Source organism: Trachymyrmex cornetzi, unplaced genomic scaffold (genome assembly GCF_001594075.2).
Source record: "Trachymyrmex cornetzi isolate Tcor2-1 unplaced genomic scaffold, Tcor1.1 scaffold725, whole genome shotgun sequence".
In the NCBI taxonomy this organism is placed as follows: Eukaryota; Metazoa; Arthropoda; class Insecta; order Hymenoptera; family Formicidae; genus Trachymyrmex; species Trachymyrmex cornetzi.
Genome location: NW_017300054.1, coordinates 177,780 through 199,042, shown reverse-complemented (window position 1 = coordinate 199,042; position 21,263 = coordinate 177,780). Strand labels below are relative to the sequence as shown.

Here is a 21,263-nt window from a genome sequence, read left to right as displayed (position 1 = left end):
CTCCCTGAACGCACATTTTTTCCAACATTTATCGCCCATAATGCTCGACGTTCAACATCACGCAGAAATATTTTCATTATGTAGCCTTTGGCTGCAGAATTATTGCAAAATGGGGCTGCACACCCAACCATTTTGCAATAATTTTTAATAATGTTCTAAAAATCGTACTATAGAAAGACGTATCTTACGGGATGATGACTCACACAAGAACTATGAAGGTTAGAAAGAAACACAACATATTCCTCTCTCTTTCTTGTGATTTTGCTGAAACTAGAGACTTTTAATATAAAGAGACCGTAAAAGAGTGTCTTTAACTAGAGTCTCCGTTCCTCGTGTCGTAACTCTGATTAGAGGGTCTCTAGTATGTAGTAGAGTCCCTATAAGAGAGTCAAGACATAAGACCGGAAGGACGTCATTGCTGGGGGCCGGCCGGAAATAACACGTGACACAAATAGACGCGTTCGCGCCTGTTTGTACTATTACCATGAAACAGTTGTTCACACCAATTCAGAGATGCACTAACACATCGAAAGCGTCTAGAAATGGCGGCGACCAATCACGAGGTCGTTACCCCTCATGTCGTGACTCTCTTATAGGGACTCTAGTGTGTAGTAGAGTCCTTAGAGTAGAGAGTCTGGACATACGGGAATCCGCGTGATTGGTGCACGTGACTTGTGCTCTCACAATGGCAGCACCAATACGGAACCTTGCTCACTCAGCGCGAATGGGAGAAAGATTAGAATAGTACACATGACGTGAACTATAATGCTTATTATTTTTAATTGAACTTCTTACATTTCTCGCATTTCGGTTCATCTTTCCTCTTTTTCTCTTCGCATTGTATGAAAAAGGTGGAAAGTTAAACCGTGCAAAAAATATAACTAAAAAGAACAAGCTTATTGTTTTTCATCATCAACAATAAATGTAATCAATGTGACGTAATGCAGTAAATATATAGAAATACATATAAAGGATGGAAGTTTCATTATTCAAACAAAATAATTACTTTTTGGAAAATATACTTTTTGTACAAAATTTTATATTATAATGCTTATAAATAAATGTCTTTTAACTATCGTACTGTCGCATGCATTGCCATAGTTTTACTATTGTACACTTTTTTTCGGTAATTGGCTTTTATTATTTTCAATTTGAAGTCAAAGTCGAATAAAACGTATCATTATTTTATTTTTTATGTTATGACAGTTTCTTAATGTGTCACATGAAACACAATACTATAAAAGTACAATATTACTACAATATTATTCGGTTCATTTTTATATCGAATTGTACGGATATTATTATTATTACTCATCACAAATTGATGTGAAATTAATAAAAAAAACCATGTTACTTACACGACGGGACGACACAGCAACCAACTAAACACACATACACATACAAAAGTGCACATACATATTCCTCCATTTTGAGAGCACTTCCGCTGTATGTCCAAACTCTCTACTCTAGAGACTCTAGTGTGTACCCACATAGCAAAAATTGATCCTAGGTACATTCTACAGACGTATGTCTAGGAATTTTCAAACATCCTGAGTACGTATCTGAAGAAACTTAGGAGGTATTTAGGATATATTGAGGATGTTCGTATGTCCGCTTATTCTACATCCATATAGGATATCATCATTCAGATATCATTAGGATGTTTCTGAATAACCAAATTTCATCCTGCCTTTATCCAGCGGACATCTTAAAATATTTTTAGGATGTTTAACACACAAAATTCCCACATAGCACAAGTTCCCACGGACATTCTAAAGACATCCTATGTTCCAAGGATGTCCCCAGGACTTCTCTCGGATTAATTGTACTATATGGGAAGCTGACGCCATTTAGTGTCATTTTGATGACAAAATGACGTCTTTAACGTTATTGCAAAATGATGACAGTTTGTTTGTTGGAAGATCGCTCAATATTGATTTGTCTCCAAAATTGATTTGTTTCGAAGGAAAGATGAATGAATACCTTAATCAAAATAATTTCCTTCATTTCCTATTTTATTACTAATTAATAATACTTTATTAATAATACTTTGATTAAGGTATTTCCCTCCGAAACAAATCAATTTTGGAGACGGCAGAAATTAAGTTTAACACCTAACATAACCTTTTTCCGTACATCGGAAATGTGAAAAGCGAACATTTTTGTGTATATGTGTTTGTATGTATTTATATACACACATACATACAAAAAATTTTCATTTTTCACATTTCCGCTCTAAAGAAAAAATTAAATGTGTAGTAGTGAAAGTAGTAGTGAGTAAACTCTCTGTTTACTACGGCTGCTTTCCATTTGATGACACAAGTCGACACAAATGTCGTTCTATCCTTCTTGATATTCAGAGAGTGACAAAGATAGAACGACACTTGTGTCGATTTGTGTCGACTGTGTCTACTAAAAGAAAAGCAGCCTACTATTTTCTTCTTAATAAAAATAAATAAACACATTTATATCACTCACTCACGTACGCATACAAAAATTAAGAAGGCGCAGTAATTATTTTAAAATTATTTTTACTTATTATATTTCAATATGTGTCATACAAAAATAGATTGCTTATACTATAAAATGTAATGCTTAAACATCACTTATAAGTTACATTATGAAATAATAAATTTCTAGTAGAAATCATATAACATCGTGTTTCCGTAAAAATCTTTTAAAATTGAAACAAAACATTAACAGTATTAAATTTTAAGAAACACTTATAATAAAAAATAACTATTTCATCAATTATACAGTCTTACTTATGTTGAACTTAAAAATATATTTATTAGTATATGCACACACACATTCATTTATATAGAAACGCAAAATATAATGACATATGTATATATATACATATATACACACATAAACTAATTAATATATGAATAAAATGAATTACAATATATAAATGAAAAAAGAAATTACAAGGAGTAAGAAGTTTCATTTTTTACGTTGAAGCATTTTCATTATGTTGTATCTTTTTCGATTTTTCACTTGCATGACGAAGCCATGTTTTAATTGGTTCCGAAATTTCGTATTCAGTCACTTGTGGACATTTAATCTGAATTACACCTACAATAAAAAATTAATTATATAAAATATCTCGGAATTTAGTAGCTAAACGTCAGTATATGATTTATGACTACAAATGAGATTTAATATGAACATAGATTGTTTGAAACTTTATTACAGTTTTAATAAAAAAATATAAAATACATATGAAAGAAACAATAGCATAATTGCTCTTTGTTAATACGCATATATAGAATAATAAAAATTAATTAATGCTTAGACATTCGATATAAATTTATATACATTTCTAACTCCGTAAGCTGCGCGAAATCCGTCGCATGAAATACGAGTCATCGAATTTTCTGGCTGAGCAATATTTATTATAATAAATTATTATTCGCAGTTTAAAAATTTTTATTAACAATAAATTATTAATATTTTTATAAGGTACTTAATAACAATTTAATAATTTTGATGTTAATATAAGTATTAACATCAAAATTATTAAATTGTTTGTACAATTTTATTTAATAAGTAATATTACTATTCTAATCCTGAACATGATGGCGTTTAAAAACCAAAAAAGATTTTAGCATGCGGCTTGCGAAATTAGAGATGTATATAAATTCGCACCAAAGATCTAAATATTAAGATCTGCTTCAATTAAAAGTAGAAAAATAGTTTCTCATACTTAATTTTCTTGTTATTTTTAGTCATATAGATATTTATATAATATTTGAATGTTAAAACTTAGGGCAGTTTGTATATACATATATGTACATACATATAAAACACAAAATTCATAAATAAAATGTCCAATAATAAAATATATTTTCTCGATATGTATATATGTAAAATATATATACTTACTAATTAGAACTAAGCAGACCTTTAGATCTGAAAAAGTTTTGTTGTTCTTCTTTCCGTACCAACTATAATCTTTCGCAATAGTTACTGAGAAAATTTTTTTCGTTAAATTCAAAATAACAGTTTTTAAGTTTTTGCCACCAATTCTTGAAAGTTCTTTTATCTAAGAAAAAAATATTTTATAAAAATGTAAGATAAGAAGTATAAAAATTATACATGGTTATGTATTTTTAAATAGCAATAAACAGAATGTTTTATCATGTAATAAAATATAAAAAAGTTATAAAATATATTATTTAAAATTTAAAGAAATAATATTAAAATTTGTAGAGTCATTAATGAAAATATACGAATATTTATATTTTACCAATTTTGTGCGATAATCATTATTGATGAGAGCCTCTTCCAATTCATGTAAAGCATTATCAGTTTCTATTGGAAATTGTAACATAATATTTGCAGTTTCTTCGTTGTTTTCGATGGAACTATGTTGCGTATTGTCAATTTCCCATTTCTCAAGAAAATTTAATTGATTTTCAATTATTAAATCTGTTTTTTGTTTAAGCACACAGAAATTTTTATATACGTTATTCTTAAATTCATCAAATTCTAAAAAAAAATCGAATTCAATTATATTTCAGAAAAAAATTAAATACAATTTTATCTAATACAAATATTAGAAAATAAATTTGTATTTTATATTTTTGCTACTGTCATATACAGATAATGATAAATAAACTATAATTATTAGTGATCCTCATAGGGTTAATATACAATGTGTATATTACACATTGTATATATACACAATGTGTATCCAAGATAAAAAAGACAATGACACATGAAAATACTACAACACACACACAGTGATAATTGTTTTTGCAATTTGAAAAATTATATTTTATTTTAACAAGCAAATTATTAATATAAAGTTAGTAGTTTTTAAATTATATTCATGCTGGATCTTTGACACGTTATGTGAACATAGCACACAAAACTTGCGTGATGGAAAAGTGAGGAATAGCGCTGATTGGTTGCTTCAATAACGTATTCTCTATTCCGCAGCCCTTTTCCGCACCGTGTAATTTCACCCTAAGAACAAACTGTGGATTCCGGCCTAGATGTCTTTAAGACTTTTCTAAACGACGTCTTTTAGACGTCTTTCGAATATTTTCAAAAGATGTTAGAAAATTATTCAAGTTTTGGAGCATGTGTAGTAATTTACATTATCAACTGCCAATTTTATTTATATAATATCGAGTGCATGACATGGTTAATCTGAATATAATACGTAACCAGAGAAACCTATAAAAATATTGAATGTTAATTAATTTGGCATTCCAACATATATATTGGCTGCAGTCGATTTGGACGCTTTCAGCGCTTTTCAGTACTTCTATTCTTATTTTACGTCTAATGAACGATAAAGACAGAGTGATGATAAGCGCTCAAAGCGCATGAATGTACAAATCGACCGCAGCCATTAAAGGCCCGTCTACAATACATGGAGTAAGAAGTAAGAAATTGACCAATCACAGTCGATTATTCTTCTCACATTCGACTGTGATTGGTCAATTTCTTACTCTTACTTCTTACTCCGTGTATTGTAGACGGGCTTTAAGTATTATCAGGGTTGACACAAACTCACAGACTTGGAAAACCGGGAAATTGAAATTGGTCATGGAAAACCGGAAAAAGTCAAGGAAAATATAAAAGAGACTGGAATTTTGAACTTTGCTCACAGTTCCTTTAAACTGCTCTTATTTAAAATAATTTTTATAATTTTTTAAATAATATATCTAACGTTTATAGTCAAATACGTCAAAAACTTATGCACTTTAAACGATTTTTAAAAAATAATAAAAATTGATATTTTATTCAGTAATTTTAATTGATCGCTCTTTTTCGTCGTAACTGCATTCTTTTTCCTAATACTAATTTATTTTTTGTTGGCTTGGATTTGTCCCCAAAATTTTATTACTAGCTTTAAGAACTACTTTTGCGTTTTCAATAATATAAGCTTTCTTATAATTGTTGATTTTAAATGTTAAAATTTTTTAAATATTTTATTATGTTAAAATTTTTACATATTTTATATTGGTCATGAAAATTTCCTATTTTTATCTGGAAAACCTGGAAAAGTCAGAGAATTTTAAAATTTATTTTATGTGGCAAAACCTTGATTATATTATAGTGTTCTATAACTGCACAATTATGCGAAGCTGTTCGGAAACGCGTTGACAAGGAGAAGAATACGAAGCAACAGTTGGAATTATCTGATAAATCAGTATATGAATGATATTATAATATATATTTTCATAACGATATATTATCTGTCACAATTATAGATCATTATTGAATCACATTCAGATTTATCAGATAATTTCATCTTCTGCTTCATATACTTCCTCTTGTCAATGCGTTTCTGAATCAGTAGTTTTTATTTTTATTTTTTAGACAAGACGTTATAAAGATAATTTTGTAAAACGTCATAAGAAATAAGACGTCTTAAGAATAATGTCTTTAGGATGTAATAAATCGACGCATAAGACATCCTAAAATTCATGAGACATTTATTTGTCTCATGAATTTTAGGACGTCTTTATGATATATTATAAGACATCTCAATGTTCTCTGGACAATTACTTTTTTCCTTTTTTTACAGATTGGAAAATCTTTTTCTATGTTTGAAGTACCCGTATATTAATACGTGTCTGTGAAGTGGAGTTTATGCCGAGAACAACAAAAAAGTTTTCTTAAGATTTCAATTTCGAAATTTTTTGTTGTTCTCTGAATAAATTTCACTTTACAGGCATGTATTAATGTGTATACTTTAATCCTGGAAAAGAATTTTCGAATCTATCAAAGAGGAAAAAAATAATTGTTATACAAAAAAGACGATTTTAATTTTGAAAAATCTTTTTTGTTAGACCTTTGATCACAATTTCGCAAGCTCAGGGTTATTTGTGCATGTCATACGCTTTCGGGGAAGGTATCATTTGGTACGTACGACCTATTTTTACACTAAGAAAATTATAACTTGAGGTGACACAGCTGTGAGAGTTGAAATAAAATGAACTTTTACTTTTTTCCCTGATTTTTTCATCAAATTTAACCGGTGTTTTTTGTGCGTACCTTTATTATGTAAGAGAATTTGGTGAGCTATAAAGCCAATTCGCAGAAATTCGCAATCTACAATTATCGGTAATTCCTGTTGGTTTAGAATCCCCTTAAACTCGCAAATCAGCAAAATTAACGGAACATGTAATATTAGTCAAGAAGTAGCAATGAGTTTTCTAGAATCGCTTGCTACAATTTAGTATAGCTAGCTACAATTAAGTACGGGAACATTAAATGAAAAAAATTAAATTTTCACAAGTTAGCAATGTTATTAAGAAACCGTAATTGATAAAGAAGAATGCATTTTAAATCTAAAGAACACTAAAATCTAAACTAAAAGAATTTCAGCAAGTACTAGAATTTCAAGATAGGAGGAGGGAATTTTTACTGAATTGTCACTTTGTCTTCTATTTTCAACGTTAATTACGTAAGATTAATTTATTGATTGATTGTATAATAATATGAATTAGTATGGTGTAACAATAAGGTCAAAGTTGTGTCAAGTTTGGATTTTCTGCTCATTTTGTAAATGTATTGTGAGATTTCATTGTGATTAGTCATCTCAACAAAAAAGGTGTATTATTCATGAGAATATAAGATTTAGTTGTTATTATATACTTCGATATTGTGCGCGCAATAGCGGAATACAAATAAGTATTTCATTATAATTATTATAAGTATTATCCGCACTGTGGTGATGATGTTTGTTTATTGCAGCCGCAAATCGTACTATTGTAGAAGAATAGAATAGCGTAGCATAATTACATAGTCGACTTACATTTATTGTATTAATTAGGTCGAGTTCGTCGGATTGAATTATGTAAAGTTTTCTCCTCGCTCAGCCCTCATTTTATCAGCGTAACTTATAAATTATAAATATCTCTGTATATACTACAGTATATCGATCGTAATAGTCATAACAAACTTCCACGAAGGTAATTCGTGTTAATATAAAAAATTTAAGTGAAAATGAGTACACAATGTACGTAAAACGAGTATATGTTTTACATTCGCATTCTCCTAGTTCTACGATCTAAGTGTTTATAGACTTTAACATTTGGCACGTTTCGTTCTTACAGAATTAATTCACTTCTTTATAAACAATACTAGAAATGTTTTTGATTCGAAAGAATATTGACATCTACGTTGGTATATATTTTGATTTTATAGCCGTCTTTAAATTGAATTCGATTATAGATGAATATACACACAAAAATATGTGATTATTACGAAATATTTTAATCTTAAATATTAGTTGTCAATGTATAATATACATATTGCGAGAAAGTCCAATTAGATAGTTATACATGTACGGTAAATAAAATTATTTTTTATTACCAAATTAGTTGTTATGCTACCCAAATTTATTTCGTCACGCGCGTGAAAATTATAAAGTTAATTATAATTGTTACAACAATTAAATTATATTGTAACGAATAATATTTTTTCATATTATATATTTATAATATAAAAAATAAATTGTACTTATTTACTAAATAACGTCTGATCACATTATCGAATTACAACTGAAAGACGGTCCAGTTATCGTTTCTCTATTAAGTACAATTAACACTGTGTAATAATAATTTCACACAGTATCTAAAAGAAGTCTTTAGACTGTGTGCTAGGGTTTGTAATTATAGTGTCGACATACAAACACCCTTTCGTGCTTTCTAAGGGCCCCGTTTCAAGAAGTTCGTATTTTGAATGAATGAATCGCATGGTATTCTATTCTAGGCAGTCGTTTCCTTCCGCTTATTAATTATAGGCAGAACCACTGTTCCCATTCGCAGCCTGAAACCGTCACAGATTTCATTTACACCTCCAAGAATAGATAAAGAAGTACGAAGAAATCACTCGCTATCGCAGGCAGATAGATCACCACGAAAAGTTTTCTTTTTGTGTACGCGGACAATCATTTAGATGTTACTTTAATCCAAAGCACCAAGTCTGCTATTAAACATATAATGATGTAATCTAAAACTTACGCAATTATTAATTTTATTTATCGTTTGATTTTATTGCCTTTGTATGAATCAGTTACGTTATGCGATTTCTGTTCAAAAAGGCTAATTTTTATAAAATGAGTCTACCAAATTTTAAAGAATTACGGTAGCGTAAAACCGAGTCTCATGCAACACGAAGTTGCATTATTGAAAATGAGTAGATTTTGAGAAAATGTTCAATCGCGTGGATTCTATCTGTCTCGGAATATCACGCGAACCTTGCGCTCGCGTCAAGTTCATTCCTGATAAATATCAGGGCACACCGGTACTCGTATCGAAATATGAATTGGACGAGACACGCGGCATCGATCTTGATGCTACCTTTAGATTTGCTTGACTGCCGTAGAAAGAGGTGAAGGCCGTGTCGGAACTGACGCTAAGTGGTAGGCTTGTCGCGTCCATTGTCTCTCTCTCGCTGCCGAGAGTAGACGCCCTTATATCGAGGGTACCACTCACGCCGGACATTCCGGAACTCGTAGCCATCTCCACTTCACCAACATCGGGATGGGACATGTGTCTTGAGAGTAAAATAATGTTACTTAATGCATGTTCGATAATTCGTTTCGGAATTGATTCGCGCGATGTTTAATAGGATTATTTTTACCTATAATCCGGAATCGGCGGTTCAATGTGTTGTCTCCGTGAGTTCGATGACATTGGTGTTCTTTTTATGGCGTAAATGTATATTCCAGTCATCGTAAGCGCGTACGAAACGAAGTACAAAGCGTGAAACTGGGGGAGACGAAGAAAGATTTCAATACTGATTTGTATTATTTTTATTTATGGAAAGAATGATTTTGCTAAAGTATCTAAAAAGCTAGATACAGATCGGCAAATAATTGTTTTGAACCATCGAAATGATTATGTAGAATGATGAAGCACGATGAGTCAATACTGCAAAAAGTTTTGATATTAAGTAATCAACTCGAGTACCTTACAAAATTATTTTGATATTATTTTGTTAGTATCACAAATTATTTTCAGATCCATGTTTAAATTTTAAAATATTTTACTGTTTTTTCTGTATACGATAAGCTAACTTTACTATAATGAAAATACTGCAGCGTAAATATTCTAGAAGTATTGAATAATCCCTTATATTTAATGTATTTATATATATAAATGAGAACACTATCGATCGCGCAAAGGAAATGACGACGTTTGTGCGAACCAATGGCCTACCTTGTAGTGATGATTAAGCATTCCAGCTAATATATTGAAGGAGTCTGAGGTGAGCAGCGCTAGTTGCAAGGCGGTAGCGCCAGATTCGAACAATATTACTGGCACCAAAGAGAAGAACATGAATTGCGTAATACAGTAAAGAACCAGGATCGTTATTACTGGTACGTTGTCCCAGTGAAATGCTTCTATTTGAAACCTCTGGAGTACGGCGCTGTAATGACGTGATCGATACAAAAATATCACTCATTCGAAGCATTTCTCTGAAAACTTTTAATATCTATTATGGTTTACTACTTACGTTTGCATGCAGCTCAGTATCGTGCCGAAAAAACCAATCATGCCGAGGTATTCGATAATATCGACCGTTTTAACGCCCAATTCCTGAAGAACCGTCGTTATCGAGAACAACACCGCGCCGCCGAGACAAAGCATATCGCCGACAAGTTGATTTTTCCCTAACATGTTGAAATGTTAAATATTAATTTTTTTTGCTCTCTTCTACCGCGAAATAATTTATCTGTGTGGCCCAGCATTTATAAGCCAGTATTTATAGTCAATTCTTATGTTTAAGACGATTTTAAGATATCACAAACATAAACCAATCACAGAACCGTATTAGATCTTGAGATATTACTCAAGACGGTCTTAAGAGACCGTCTTATATTTAAAAAACCGTTTATATTTAAATTTAAGAACTGACTATGAATATCGGCCTATTTGCATTCTATTCATCGATAATTACCAGTAGCAGTAGGATCGTTATTGTCGTCTATACCAGCCCAAACCAGACATCCCACGCCCATCAAACAGACGGACACGCCGACGATGTGCACCATTCTATATCTGACGCCCAATACCAGAAATGACAGTACCAACGCGACCGGTATCGCCACGCAGTCAAGAAGCTAAAATATTTTGTAGCCTTTTTATAAAAGTTTATATATTAGCCATATTTTTGTATATAGTAAGGGAGAAGCGAATTAGAAGCACGCAGCAATGGATAATTCATAAAGCATGCAATGCGTTTGATTAAGAATGAGTAGCTCGAGCAACGAGAGAACGAGCATTGTTGGGTCGAAAACCCAACGTTCTCTCTTCCGCTATGGCTACTACAATGCCTATTCCGTACGCCATTCATAGTTGATATGAGTATTACTACGCCAGATAATGCAAACTCAAACTATGCGAGAGGAAAGTTGCGTACTCGAATAGGAAATCGTACATTAAACAACATTGACAGAAATCGCACTTGAATTGGATTTAAACGTGAGCGGAGGTAATCACGAAATAAATATGTTTTTTACGAATTATTCAATGAAACTTAAAAATTGTAGTACAATAAACATAAAAAATTGACGAAAAAAATAAGTATCGAGAAATGTGTATAACACTCTTTAAATTCTTTGAAATGGAATCTCACTCCAAAGAGAGAAAATTGATCTAGTCTTGAAAAAGAATGACTCAATTTTTAATCTTTAAGAGTGCAGATTTTATTTTTCAGAGTAAGATTCGCTCTAAAAGTTTTAGAAAGTAAGAATTACTTAATAATATATGGATTTTCCAGAAACAAAATTTATTAATCGTTACCTATATTGTTGTACTCTCGCAATAAACAGTAAATTTGAAGTTCTCTCTACTGAAAAAAAATCACATCATGAAGTTAAATAACGAAATCATGTAACTAAAACAAGTAAATTACATAATGGAGTGTTCCAAATCATTATCTTATTTTTTAAAATCACGTAATTTGAAAAATCATATAATATTAGAAATAATTTCATCTATTATGTGATTTTATAGTCATCGAATTTTAAAGAATTAAATAATAAGAAATAGAAAGACAAAATATATCATTGTGTAACTTTTCAAATTACGTGATTAAAAAAAAATCACATACTGATTTGGAACAATTCGTTACGTAATTTACCTATTTTAATTACATGATTTCATTATGTAATTTTGTGACGTGATTTTTTTCAGTAGGGCTTAATGTATGTACATACCTGTATACTAGCGAGACTGGTATATTGATGCGACGATGTAATAAGAGTGCACGCCTCAACGTCGATCAGTGCTAACAACAAATATCTCCAGCCACGAGCTCGTATGACGGAAATTAGGCCATTCCCTACACCCCTACACGACATCCACGTCGTGTAGACTAAACACATCATCACGTAGTGTGGAACATTTTGCCCTGTCTCGCAAAAACGATAATAATTAATTAGCCGCGCAAAGTTTCATAAACTTGAAATTGCTATAATTTAGTCACTTTAACTTCCAACGCTAAAGGCACAAAACAGTTTTTTCCGAATGAATAAGTTACCTGTTGGGAGTGACAGCTTGTAGGAACCGGTGTTTATGTAATGGTTTATGAATGTCATGAAGCACAACACCAGCGAGAGGAATTGGCCCATTATTATCGCCCTCCATACCGCCCTATTTGATAATTCATAATAATCATTGATACGTATTCCAAAAATGTACAAATGTTTACCTTAAAATATATCTAAATATAATACTACATGATATTGCATTTGTAAACAGATTTTAATATCTTAAAAGTCTAATATCTTCAAGTATTAATAATTTTGTATTATATCAATAATTGTAATTAATATTAATTAGTGTCACTTTTTAATGCCATAAAGATTAGTATTTAAAATTTATATATTCTCAATAATAATATATCTTATTTTAGACTATACATGTGAGAACACAATCGATAAATTAGAAGCCTATACCGGTCGAAGCTGGATATTTAATGCTCTTTTTAAATAATTTCTAAGTAAATTAATATACTAAATATATATCAATAAAGGAATATAAAGCCAATGAGAGCCGACACGATTGTACGTGTGTAATCAACAATAATATAAATGTCAATCACCAATTACAGACGTTTCGACCATAAGCTCTCACACGCTCTCAAGACTTAGTTATAATTATATCGCGTTGTAACGGATCATCGTTATGCTGAATACAATGTAAGAGAGAGAGTTTTATGCAACTGATACAATCTATTTTAATATTTTGATTATGATTAAAAGTTCATAAATTTCATACATTAACTCGATTTTAAGTAAATGAATTCTTGTTTGGGTATCCAGCTAAGTACAACAAACAATAATGAAGTTCTTAATTTTGGACAACAGCCTAACGATGATTCACTGACAGCATTTGCTTTATTGTTTTACAACACATCAATTTTGATTCCGATGACTTATTGTTACACTGAAGATGACCTAATCCTATGATCGAAACGTTTATAATTGATGATTGACATATATATTATTTTTTATTACGTACAACTGTGTCGGCTCTCATTGGCTTTACATTCCTTTATTGATTTAATCTGTGGAGTCTTTTTTAATTTTAATTTTAATTACTAAATATATAGTTATTTGAACTACGCGTCGAAATGATTTTTCGAACCTATAAACGCAATTAAACTATTAAAGTAATAGGCCTATTCTTTTTGGCTAAACTTTTGCACCAGTTCATCTTTCTTCCTCTTTTTTCTTCCTGAAGAGAAAAGGAAGAAAGATGAACTGGTGCAAATGTTCAACCAAAAAGAACAGGCCTAATATCACAAATTAAATTGATAAATAATTTAATAATTTGATGCTCAATCTGACATCCTATTAGAAAGATGTTAATGTATTGAAAAACTGTAAATAAATTTATTGCGAAAAATATTACCTCGACCGGGAGTCGAACCCGGATCTCTTGTATTCCGTATATTTATATATTTTGTTGAAAAATTTCTGTAGCTAATTTTTCTAACTATAGATTAAAACATTTTTTTGATAAATGGTTAAAGCAATCAAATTAGGATTAGAGCAACGAATTAGCACATAAAGAGCATTAAATCCTCCATACATTGAGACTTGATTGTGCTCATATTGGCATGTTATCTTAATATACATTGACGTCCATTAAGATAGCACGCCAATTTGAACAGAATCAGGTCCCAATATACGGAGAATTTAGTGCTCTTTACGTGTTAATTTATTGCCCTAATTTTAATTTTATTGTTTTTAACCGTTTAGTAAAAAATCGGTTTTATGCTAACTTGTAAATTAAAAAAAAATAGAATACCCATTAAAAACGTTAATAATAATAAAAACACTTACATCATAATTTAGTGTTTACACTACGTGCTTTTAATATACCTTAGTTTAAATTTCGATGCACTACCCTTCACGCCTTAAACAACTCGAAACGTATATCGTACAAGAAAAAAATACCTAAAGTAATAAATATATAAGAAAAACATTTATATTATAATTTAGAACTAATCATGTATTAATTTGATAATTTTCTATTACGTGATATATGTTTTGGTGTTGTTTCAGGCGTGAAGTATAGAGCGCACCGAAACTAAGGTTAAATTACTAAAATTTAAACTGGGATTTAAATTTCGGTAATTTAACCCTAGTTGAAATTTAATTTTTTAAATATATCCTAGTAGGATGTATTAAAAACACATAATTAGTGCTAAATTATGGTATAAGCGTTATCATTATTATTATTTTTTTAATGGACATTCTAACTTTTTTAAAAGTTAGTATAAAACCGATTTATCTTGTTAAGCGATTAGAGCAATCAAAATTAAAGCAATAAATTGGTACATAAAGAGTACTAAATCGTCTATACATCTCACCTAATTGTGCTCGTGTTAGCATGCTAGCTTAATAGAAATATCTTCCAACATGTGCACAATCAAGTCTCAATATGTACGGAGAAGTTAGTGCTCTTTATATATTAACGTGTTGCACTAATCCCGATTTCATCCTAGTACATTTTTGTTTCTTCTGCTGATTCTATTTAAATCAATGTCTGTATGTTGTGGATCTCATTTAGATGATTTTTGTAACGGTATCTTTTGCAGCTGTTAAAAATTGTACAAACCATCAGCGCAATCGAATCATCACAATTACCCCGATACTTACCATCACAATTACCCCGTACATTGAATTGACAGTAGGGTAATTATGATGTTTAATTAAAAAAAGTGTTATACACTATTAATTATGCTATATCCTTGACAAAACGTTAATTTAGATTCATAGTAATTAGTAATCTTAAAACAATAAATATTTAAAACGACATAATCTAGAAAAAAATTGACATTGAATTGGTATTTGCAAACTTTAATAACCTAACCTTTTTACAATACTTTACACATTTAATAATTATTATAACATAAAATTTTTGTATTTCGTACTTGTATCAATTTAAAATCAAATTATGTTCGAACATGGAATAATATGAAATATAAAGTCTTTTTAAATTTTAATACATAAAAAATTAGGCATCGTCGTTACTTCGATTGAGCCTATTATAAAAAATAAGAAACTGATTTTCTCTAAATAGCAATTTAAATATTGAGCTTAAATTTAACTATATTAAATATCTTATATTTGTGTTCCGGTATTTAAGTAGTAATGCTTGACGTTGGTCAGACCAAGATTGACTATATCGCGCTTTCGAGGCAACTATGCAATACAGGCGAAGGCGTAAGAAATACCGCGTAAAAATAAACGCTTAATTTAGATGACAGATAATACTTTATAGTGGTAAATTTTTATATTAATCATATAAAAAAATGATTGAAATTATTAAAAATATGTAAGATTACTAAAAAAATGCTCATATCTCAACACAGAGATCCACGAATTTCACACACCTAGAAACCATGCAAAAGATACACCAACACTAGCGCATTCCGAATTTTGGAAATTGTATTATCACATATATTGATTTGTTCTATTTTTATTACTCTAATTTTTGAAACTTCGACTGAAATACATTAAATAATCGTGATTGCACCACGATTATTACTATGCCAATTGCGAAAAACTACGACGAAACGTAGCTAAACACCCGCCACTTTTATCCCTGGGTCATTCGCCCCCTTGCGCCCGTCCCCACCGACTTTGCTGGGCGGCACAGGGCGGAAAATACACGCAAAGACTCCTACGAGCGTCTAAAGCGACCACCCCCACGTTTACTCACGTACCATCGGCCTAACTCGGATATGTAATTTTCGATTTTGTCGCAGACCCCATTCCTGGCCTGCATCGTCGAATTTTGAGCGCCGTGACGATCGCCCGCCGATCCTCCCATGCCATGGTGCATTTTCACCCTGAAGGCGGCTGAAGGCTCCTCGCCGGCGAGCGAGTACTGATCCGATGCGCTTGCGCGACCTCCTTCCGCCGTCAGAGCGGAGGGACACGCCGTTACTCTTGTTGTTCCTCTCTCATTTCCCCGGGGGTGCGTGTCGCGACGGGAAATGCGAGATTTTACTATGCAGGGATAGACATCGATACGACACGACGTCATAACGTCATGCGGAATTCCGCCAGCGCTTCATCGATCTCAAAACCGATTAAGAGGAACGAAGTCTTTTTTTATTAAATTCTTTCCGATATTATTTTAATGAAAATAAGAAAGAATTTTTTAATAATTTTTGAAATTTGGAATAGATATATTAAAAAAATTTTGTCCTTACATAATCAGTCTGAGTAAATTAAATAAGAACGTAATGATATTAATAATTTGTAGATTCTAACACATTTTTTATATACTTGTAAATTTTAACATAATTTTGAAGTTACTCTGTGAAGATAAAGCTAATTATATTTAAGTTTTAAATTAAATTTGAAAAAAATATATAACTGATGCGCATAAGGTTAAAAAGAGATCTTAGTATAACGAAATAAAGAAGTATGTCTTTATTTATTTATTACCAGATAGTCCTGCTGTAGAATTTTATTTACAATATATTGACATTCTCAGATATATCGTGAGCCCAGTCATATATAATGTCCAAAAAGTTCCCGCTTTCATATAAGTCAGAAAAAGATTTGCACATTACATAAACTTTAAACATCTTTAATTTTACTTATTCTATTATTATATATCTTAAACTTGTTATCGCTTTTCGTATTTTATGCAATGCAGCATAAAATTATACAGTATAGATCATCCGACGTATGAAAAGAAGGCAATATTGTAACGCTATGAATATGTAAATTTGTGCAGTCAGTTCCGCCGTTTCCAACGATTTAACAATAACGTACCGCCGATCGAAGGAAATCGAGCTTTTGTCGATGATTTTGCTATCTAATATTAGAAATATAATCTAAAAGAGGAAATTGCTGATTTTGATGATAGTTTATGCCATTTTTTACAAAGTTGGAAAAATATGTTTAATTTTATTCCCCCGATGCGGTATCAGACACGAATTTCTCTGTAATCCTCATCACACGCACTACGCAATTAATGCATTACATTCACACGTCAGAAAGTCTATTAGTTAGCCGGAATAAATTACCAAGTGGAAAACGGAGGCATAAGTTTACAAGATAAAAATCCTTTGTTTGTCGTTATGAGGTAAGATGTAGAACTTTCGAAATTTGATTTTAAATGAGTGCTAACCACGCACTCTTGATGAGCAAAAATTTATGCTAAATTATCGAAGACACTGTTCGATGAGGAGAGTCCTCTTCGTCAAGTAAGATCGATCGCTTCTATTGGTCACCTTAATTAGAGTCAGGATTAATTTTATTTTTTCTTGGCCTCTTCTTCTACCGTCTCGTTCTGCTTGCGGAAGCAGTCGCCCACCGGGAAGAAGTCCCAACATCTTTGTTGATACATATTCCACACGTAAGTCTCCTGACCAGTGTATTCGGTGTCTGGTTTGTTAATCAAGTGCATAAGGAAGAACCTGTTGTGGTTTAAAATCATATAAAAATTGATAATATAAAGTTCTTTCTAATATCTCGTTGTAAAATTAAAAGCATAAAATATTTATAAATATTTACATGTAATTTGCTAAATTATGCTCTTGTTGCACGTGAGTATCGAATCCATGCGGTACCGCGTCGAAATATTCCTTTCCTAAACCGCAAATGAAGCAATTACTCTCCATATTTGTCTTTACATTATCGAGCTGATCTCGAAGTTCGCCGAACGCATCGATGATCAAACCTATAATAAGGATCAAGCGCGATGTAATATCGTTTTTTTTCTGCTGCAAATCGGGGATCAATCGACTATACTCACCCTGAATGATAGCCAACAGAATGACAATCACGAAAAAGAAGAACGTGATGTCGAACATTATACGATAAACCTCGTAATCGTCGCCGTCAGGTTCCCCGATTTCATCGCCTATACCACCGCCGGCTCTTACGCCTTTGTACAAATGGAAAACGAAACACTGAAAGGAAATAAAGAAATGCATCAACAGCTTCAAATTAAAATAACGCAAAGTTTATACATGAAATGTATTATAATTAAAGAAAGATTTTTTTACGTATTTCTGCATAACATACTGTTAGCATATGATGACATTTCTTGTCTGTTTCGTCGTCTTCCTCCTGTATATAGAACTTCCTGAAGAAATTGAAGGCTATCACAGTGTAGATGTATACTATGATTGTCAGTAGCATCACTGTTAAGACCAACTGCTTGCCGTTATGTGTTACCGATTGTAAGATTGTTCGTAAAGTTTTGAAACCGACCGCGACGTCTAACAGGTGAGCGGCAAAGAAGAAATTGTTGTAGTTGCCGAGGATTGAAAATGTAAAGTACCACAAACTGTACAAAAAAGCCTAGAAATCAAATATACACATATTTAAGTATTTAATTTAAATAATTTACATATAAAAAAAAATACATGAATTAATCTCGCTAAAAATTTACTTGAAAGAACTTACATTATCGGTGATCGTGACTCCGGCCTTCCATATTTGATATCTCCAGTCGATATTTACAATGCTATAAAAAATTACTTTTTACATTAAAGAATCTTACGGAAAGACTTGAGATACTATCACAATATCTACTTACAAATGTATTAAGCCAGATCCTTCTTCTTCCTGCTGGCTGAAAGAAGTCTTTTCCATTCCGAGCAAATTGCTGATGTAATCGAAATCGTACGTCTCGCTATATTTTTGTCGGACTTTCTTCTTAACAAATTTGTCCCAATAATTAACGGGGAAAGTCTTCGCTGATATTACCATTTTATCCCAGTGCGCTTTAATGTCATCTTCTTCCGGTGTTTCGGCTATGTATAATCCATCGAATTCTACTCGTCGTGCAATTTCCTTCTCTCGTTTGAATATGGCCAATGGTACCTGAATAAGTATAAATATTTTGTTATTTCACTTTTTAAATTACGATAATTATATGAGTATATACATCTACCATTGAATTTATTAAAATATTTTGTCAATAGAAAACATCGTAGAAAAAAAATGTTCAAGATTTATTGTGCAGTTATTGTTATTATTCGCGTTTCAAGTACCTTTAAATGATAATATGCGACGAGCATAGCGAGTGAAACGATTGAATGAAGAGCAGCCAGTAACCTCATGACGTGAGCCATATAATAATAATCCTCAGATACTTCCACAAATTCCTGAACCTCTTCATCTTCCTCTTCCGAACCGTTTTCACCACTACCGCTGCCTATTTCCATGCCACTACCTACTAAACCCGATGTCCCCTCGCCTGATATATCCGTTAACAAATCCGCTATTTGTCCACTACCTTCTTCGTCCGAGTCATCAGCCAAAGACGTAACCTGGATTTTAAATTAACATACATGAAAAACCGATATACGCGCAAAACGAATTTATAGAGAATCTTAGATTTTTATACTTAATTTATTGTGTCTGCACAGAAAAAAAATCATAATAGAAAATGTTGATAAACCTTATAGAATAGCAGCATAAAGTTGATACAAAAGGCGAGAACTAGCGCGACGTATTTCAGATTGTAGAAATTCCTGGCCAAGAAGGATACTATACGATGACTGTATTCGGACAGATCGATGCTCGATCCTGTGGAAGGTTCGGCTGAAATTTCTTGCTTTGCTTCGGCTTCAACTGCTGCCATGGCTGCTTGTTGTGCCGCCGCTGCTTCTGCCGCTGCGGCAGCTTGCGCTCTGGCTTGTTCTCCGCTAAACAATTATTGTAACAAAGCATTTAATTAACAAAAAAAATTTACAAACAATTTATTAATTTATTATTATTTAAATTCAGTTAACATGCAATAAAATAAAAATATTCTATTTTTAAAAAAAAGAAGATAAAATAATACTAATATACTAAAATACATACTATTATACATACCATATACAATAATAATATCATTATTATTATATATATAATAATTATATATATAATAAAAAAATCATCATTATTATATAATAATAATATCATTATTATTATATAGATAATACTAATATAATCGATATTGTTATAAACAGGAAAGTGTGCAATTTGTTTTAAGTAGTTATGATTTTTTCAGGTTGAGATATCGTAATTTAAAGATATATTGATATCTGCTACAAGGATGCTAATCGTTTCGGAGTGAAATTAATTTTATTTTTGTAATCAACTGATAATATCTCATGATCTGATTATTTTAGGTACATGATTCCGCGGTCATTAGAAGCGCTAAAGCTTCAGCTTTCCAACGTGACAGGATCATCTCGCTGCGATTTTTCTATGCGAAGGTATTGTCGATTATATCGACTTGTGATCTTAATCCATAGTCGGGGCCGTTGACATGAGTCTCACTCACCCGTTCGCGTTGCGAAGCACGTGTCAAGCGATTACTATTGGTCAGCTGATCAGCTGACCAATAGTAGCATAAGCGTCACATGCACGTAACACACAAGCGCACGCCGCACTTATTCATAATTCGTACGTGCCCGCCGGATTTTCGGAGTGCTATAACTCAATAGAAATTTGTCGTAGCGACATGCGTCAAACGCGTATTTTCTTCGTTTCATGATCTGCAGATACCGTAAAACTTTGGCCCAATTCTGACAATGTCGAAACATCAAAAATGTCAAAATCTGGACATAAGGCGATTAAAAAATCTTAAAAATATTTTGAGACATCTTATATTCTGATTTTAGACTGCGTACTATCTAGGCATTTTTTTTATTTGTCTTAAAGTTTTCCATTTTGTAGCACATTTATTATGACATATAAACTTAAATATAATGATGTTAAAAATAAAATTATAAAATAACTATAATTTTATGGA

The 21,263-nt window shown here is 31.6% G+C and overlaps 2 protein-coding genes across 15 annotated transcripts in view; both read right to left on the bottom strand.

The window, feature by feature from the left end:
- Positions 1 to 8,544: 8,544 nt before the first annotated feature.
- Positions 8,545 to 16,346, bottom strand: LOC108767745 (solute carrier family 35 member F2). 2 transcript variants are annotated; one of them, XM_018517753.1, is made up of 9 exons: positions 16,216 to 16,346; positions 12,517 to 12,629; positions 12,194 to 12,387; positions 10,933 to 11,095; positions 10,489 to 10,645; positions 10,191 to 10,401; positions 9,613 to 9,740; positions 9,330 to 9,525; positions 8,545 to 8,796 (listed from the first exon to the last, which is right to left on the bottom strand). In XM_018517753.1, exons 1-9 carry the CDS (start codon positions 16,332 to 16,334, stop codon positions 8,761 to 8,763), a joined length of 1,317 nt encoding a protein of 438 aa, XP_018373255.1. In that variant the 5' UTR covers positions 16,335 to 16,346; the 3' UTR covers positions 8,545 to 8,760. The 2 variants fall into 2 exon arrangements, with proteins under 2 accessions (XP_018373255.1, XP_018373254.1); XM_018517752.1 differs by lacking the exon at positions 8,545 to 8,796 and having other exon boundaries at positions 8,892 to 9,525.
- Positions 16,347 to 17,648: 1,302 nt separating this feature from the next.
- Positions 17,649 to 21,263, bottom strand: part of RyR (Ryanodine receptor) — a 42,926-nt gene continuing 39,311 nt past the window's right edge. For 11 of the 13 annotated variants that reach the window (XM_018517766.1, XM_018517769.1, XM_018517771.1 and 8 more), the window contains 8 exons: positions 19,920 to 20,166; positions 19,510 to 19,788; positions 19,053 to 19,339; positions 18,920 to 18,980; positions 18,536 to 18,814; positions 18,264 to 18,420; positions 18,023 to 18,188; positions 17,649 to 17,925 (listed from right to left, as the gene is read on the bottom strand). In XM_018517766.1, the coding sequence (XP_018373268.1) occupies positions 17,763 to 17,925; positions 18,023 to 18,188; positions 18,264 to 18,420; positions 18,536 to 18,814; positions 18,920 to 18,980; positions 19,053 to 19,339; positions 19,510 to 19,788; positions 19,920 to 20,166 (1,639 nt within the window). In that variant the 3' untranslated portion in view covers positions 17,649 to 17,762. The remainder of the gene's footprint in view (positions 17,926 to 18,022; positions 18,189 to 18,263; positions 18,421 to 18,535; positions 18,815 to 18,919; positions 18,981 to 19,052; positions 19,340 to 19,509; positions 19,789 to 19,919; positions 20,167 to 21,263) is intronic. The other 2 variants (XM_018517764.1, XM_018517765.1) reach the window with 1 other exon arrangement.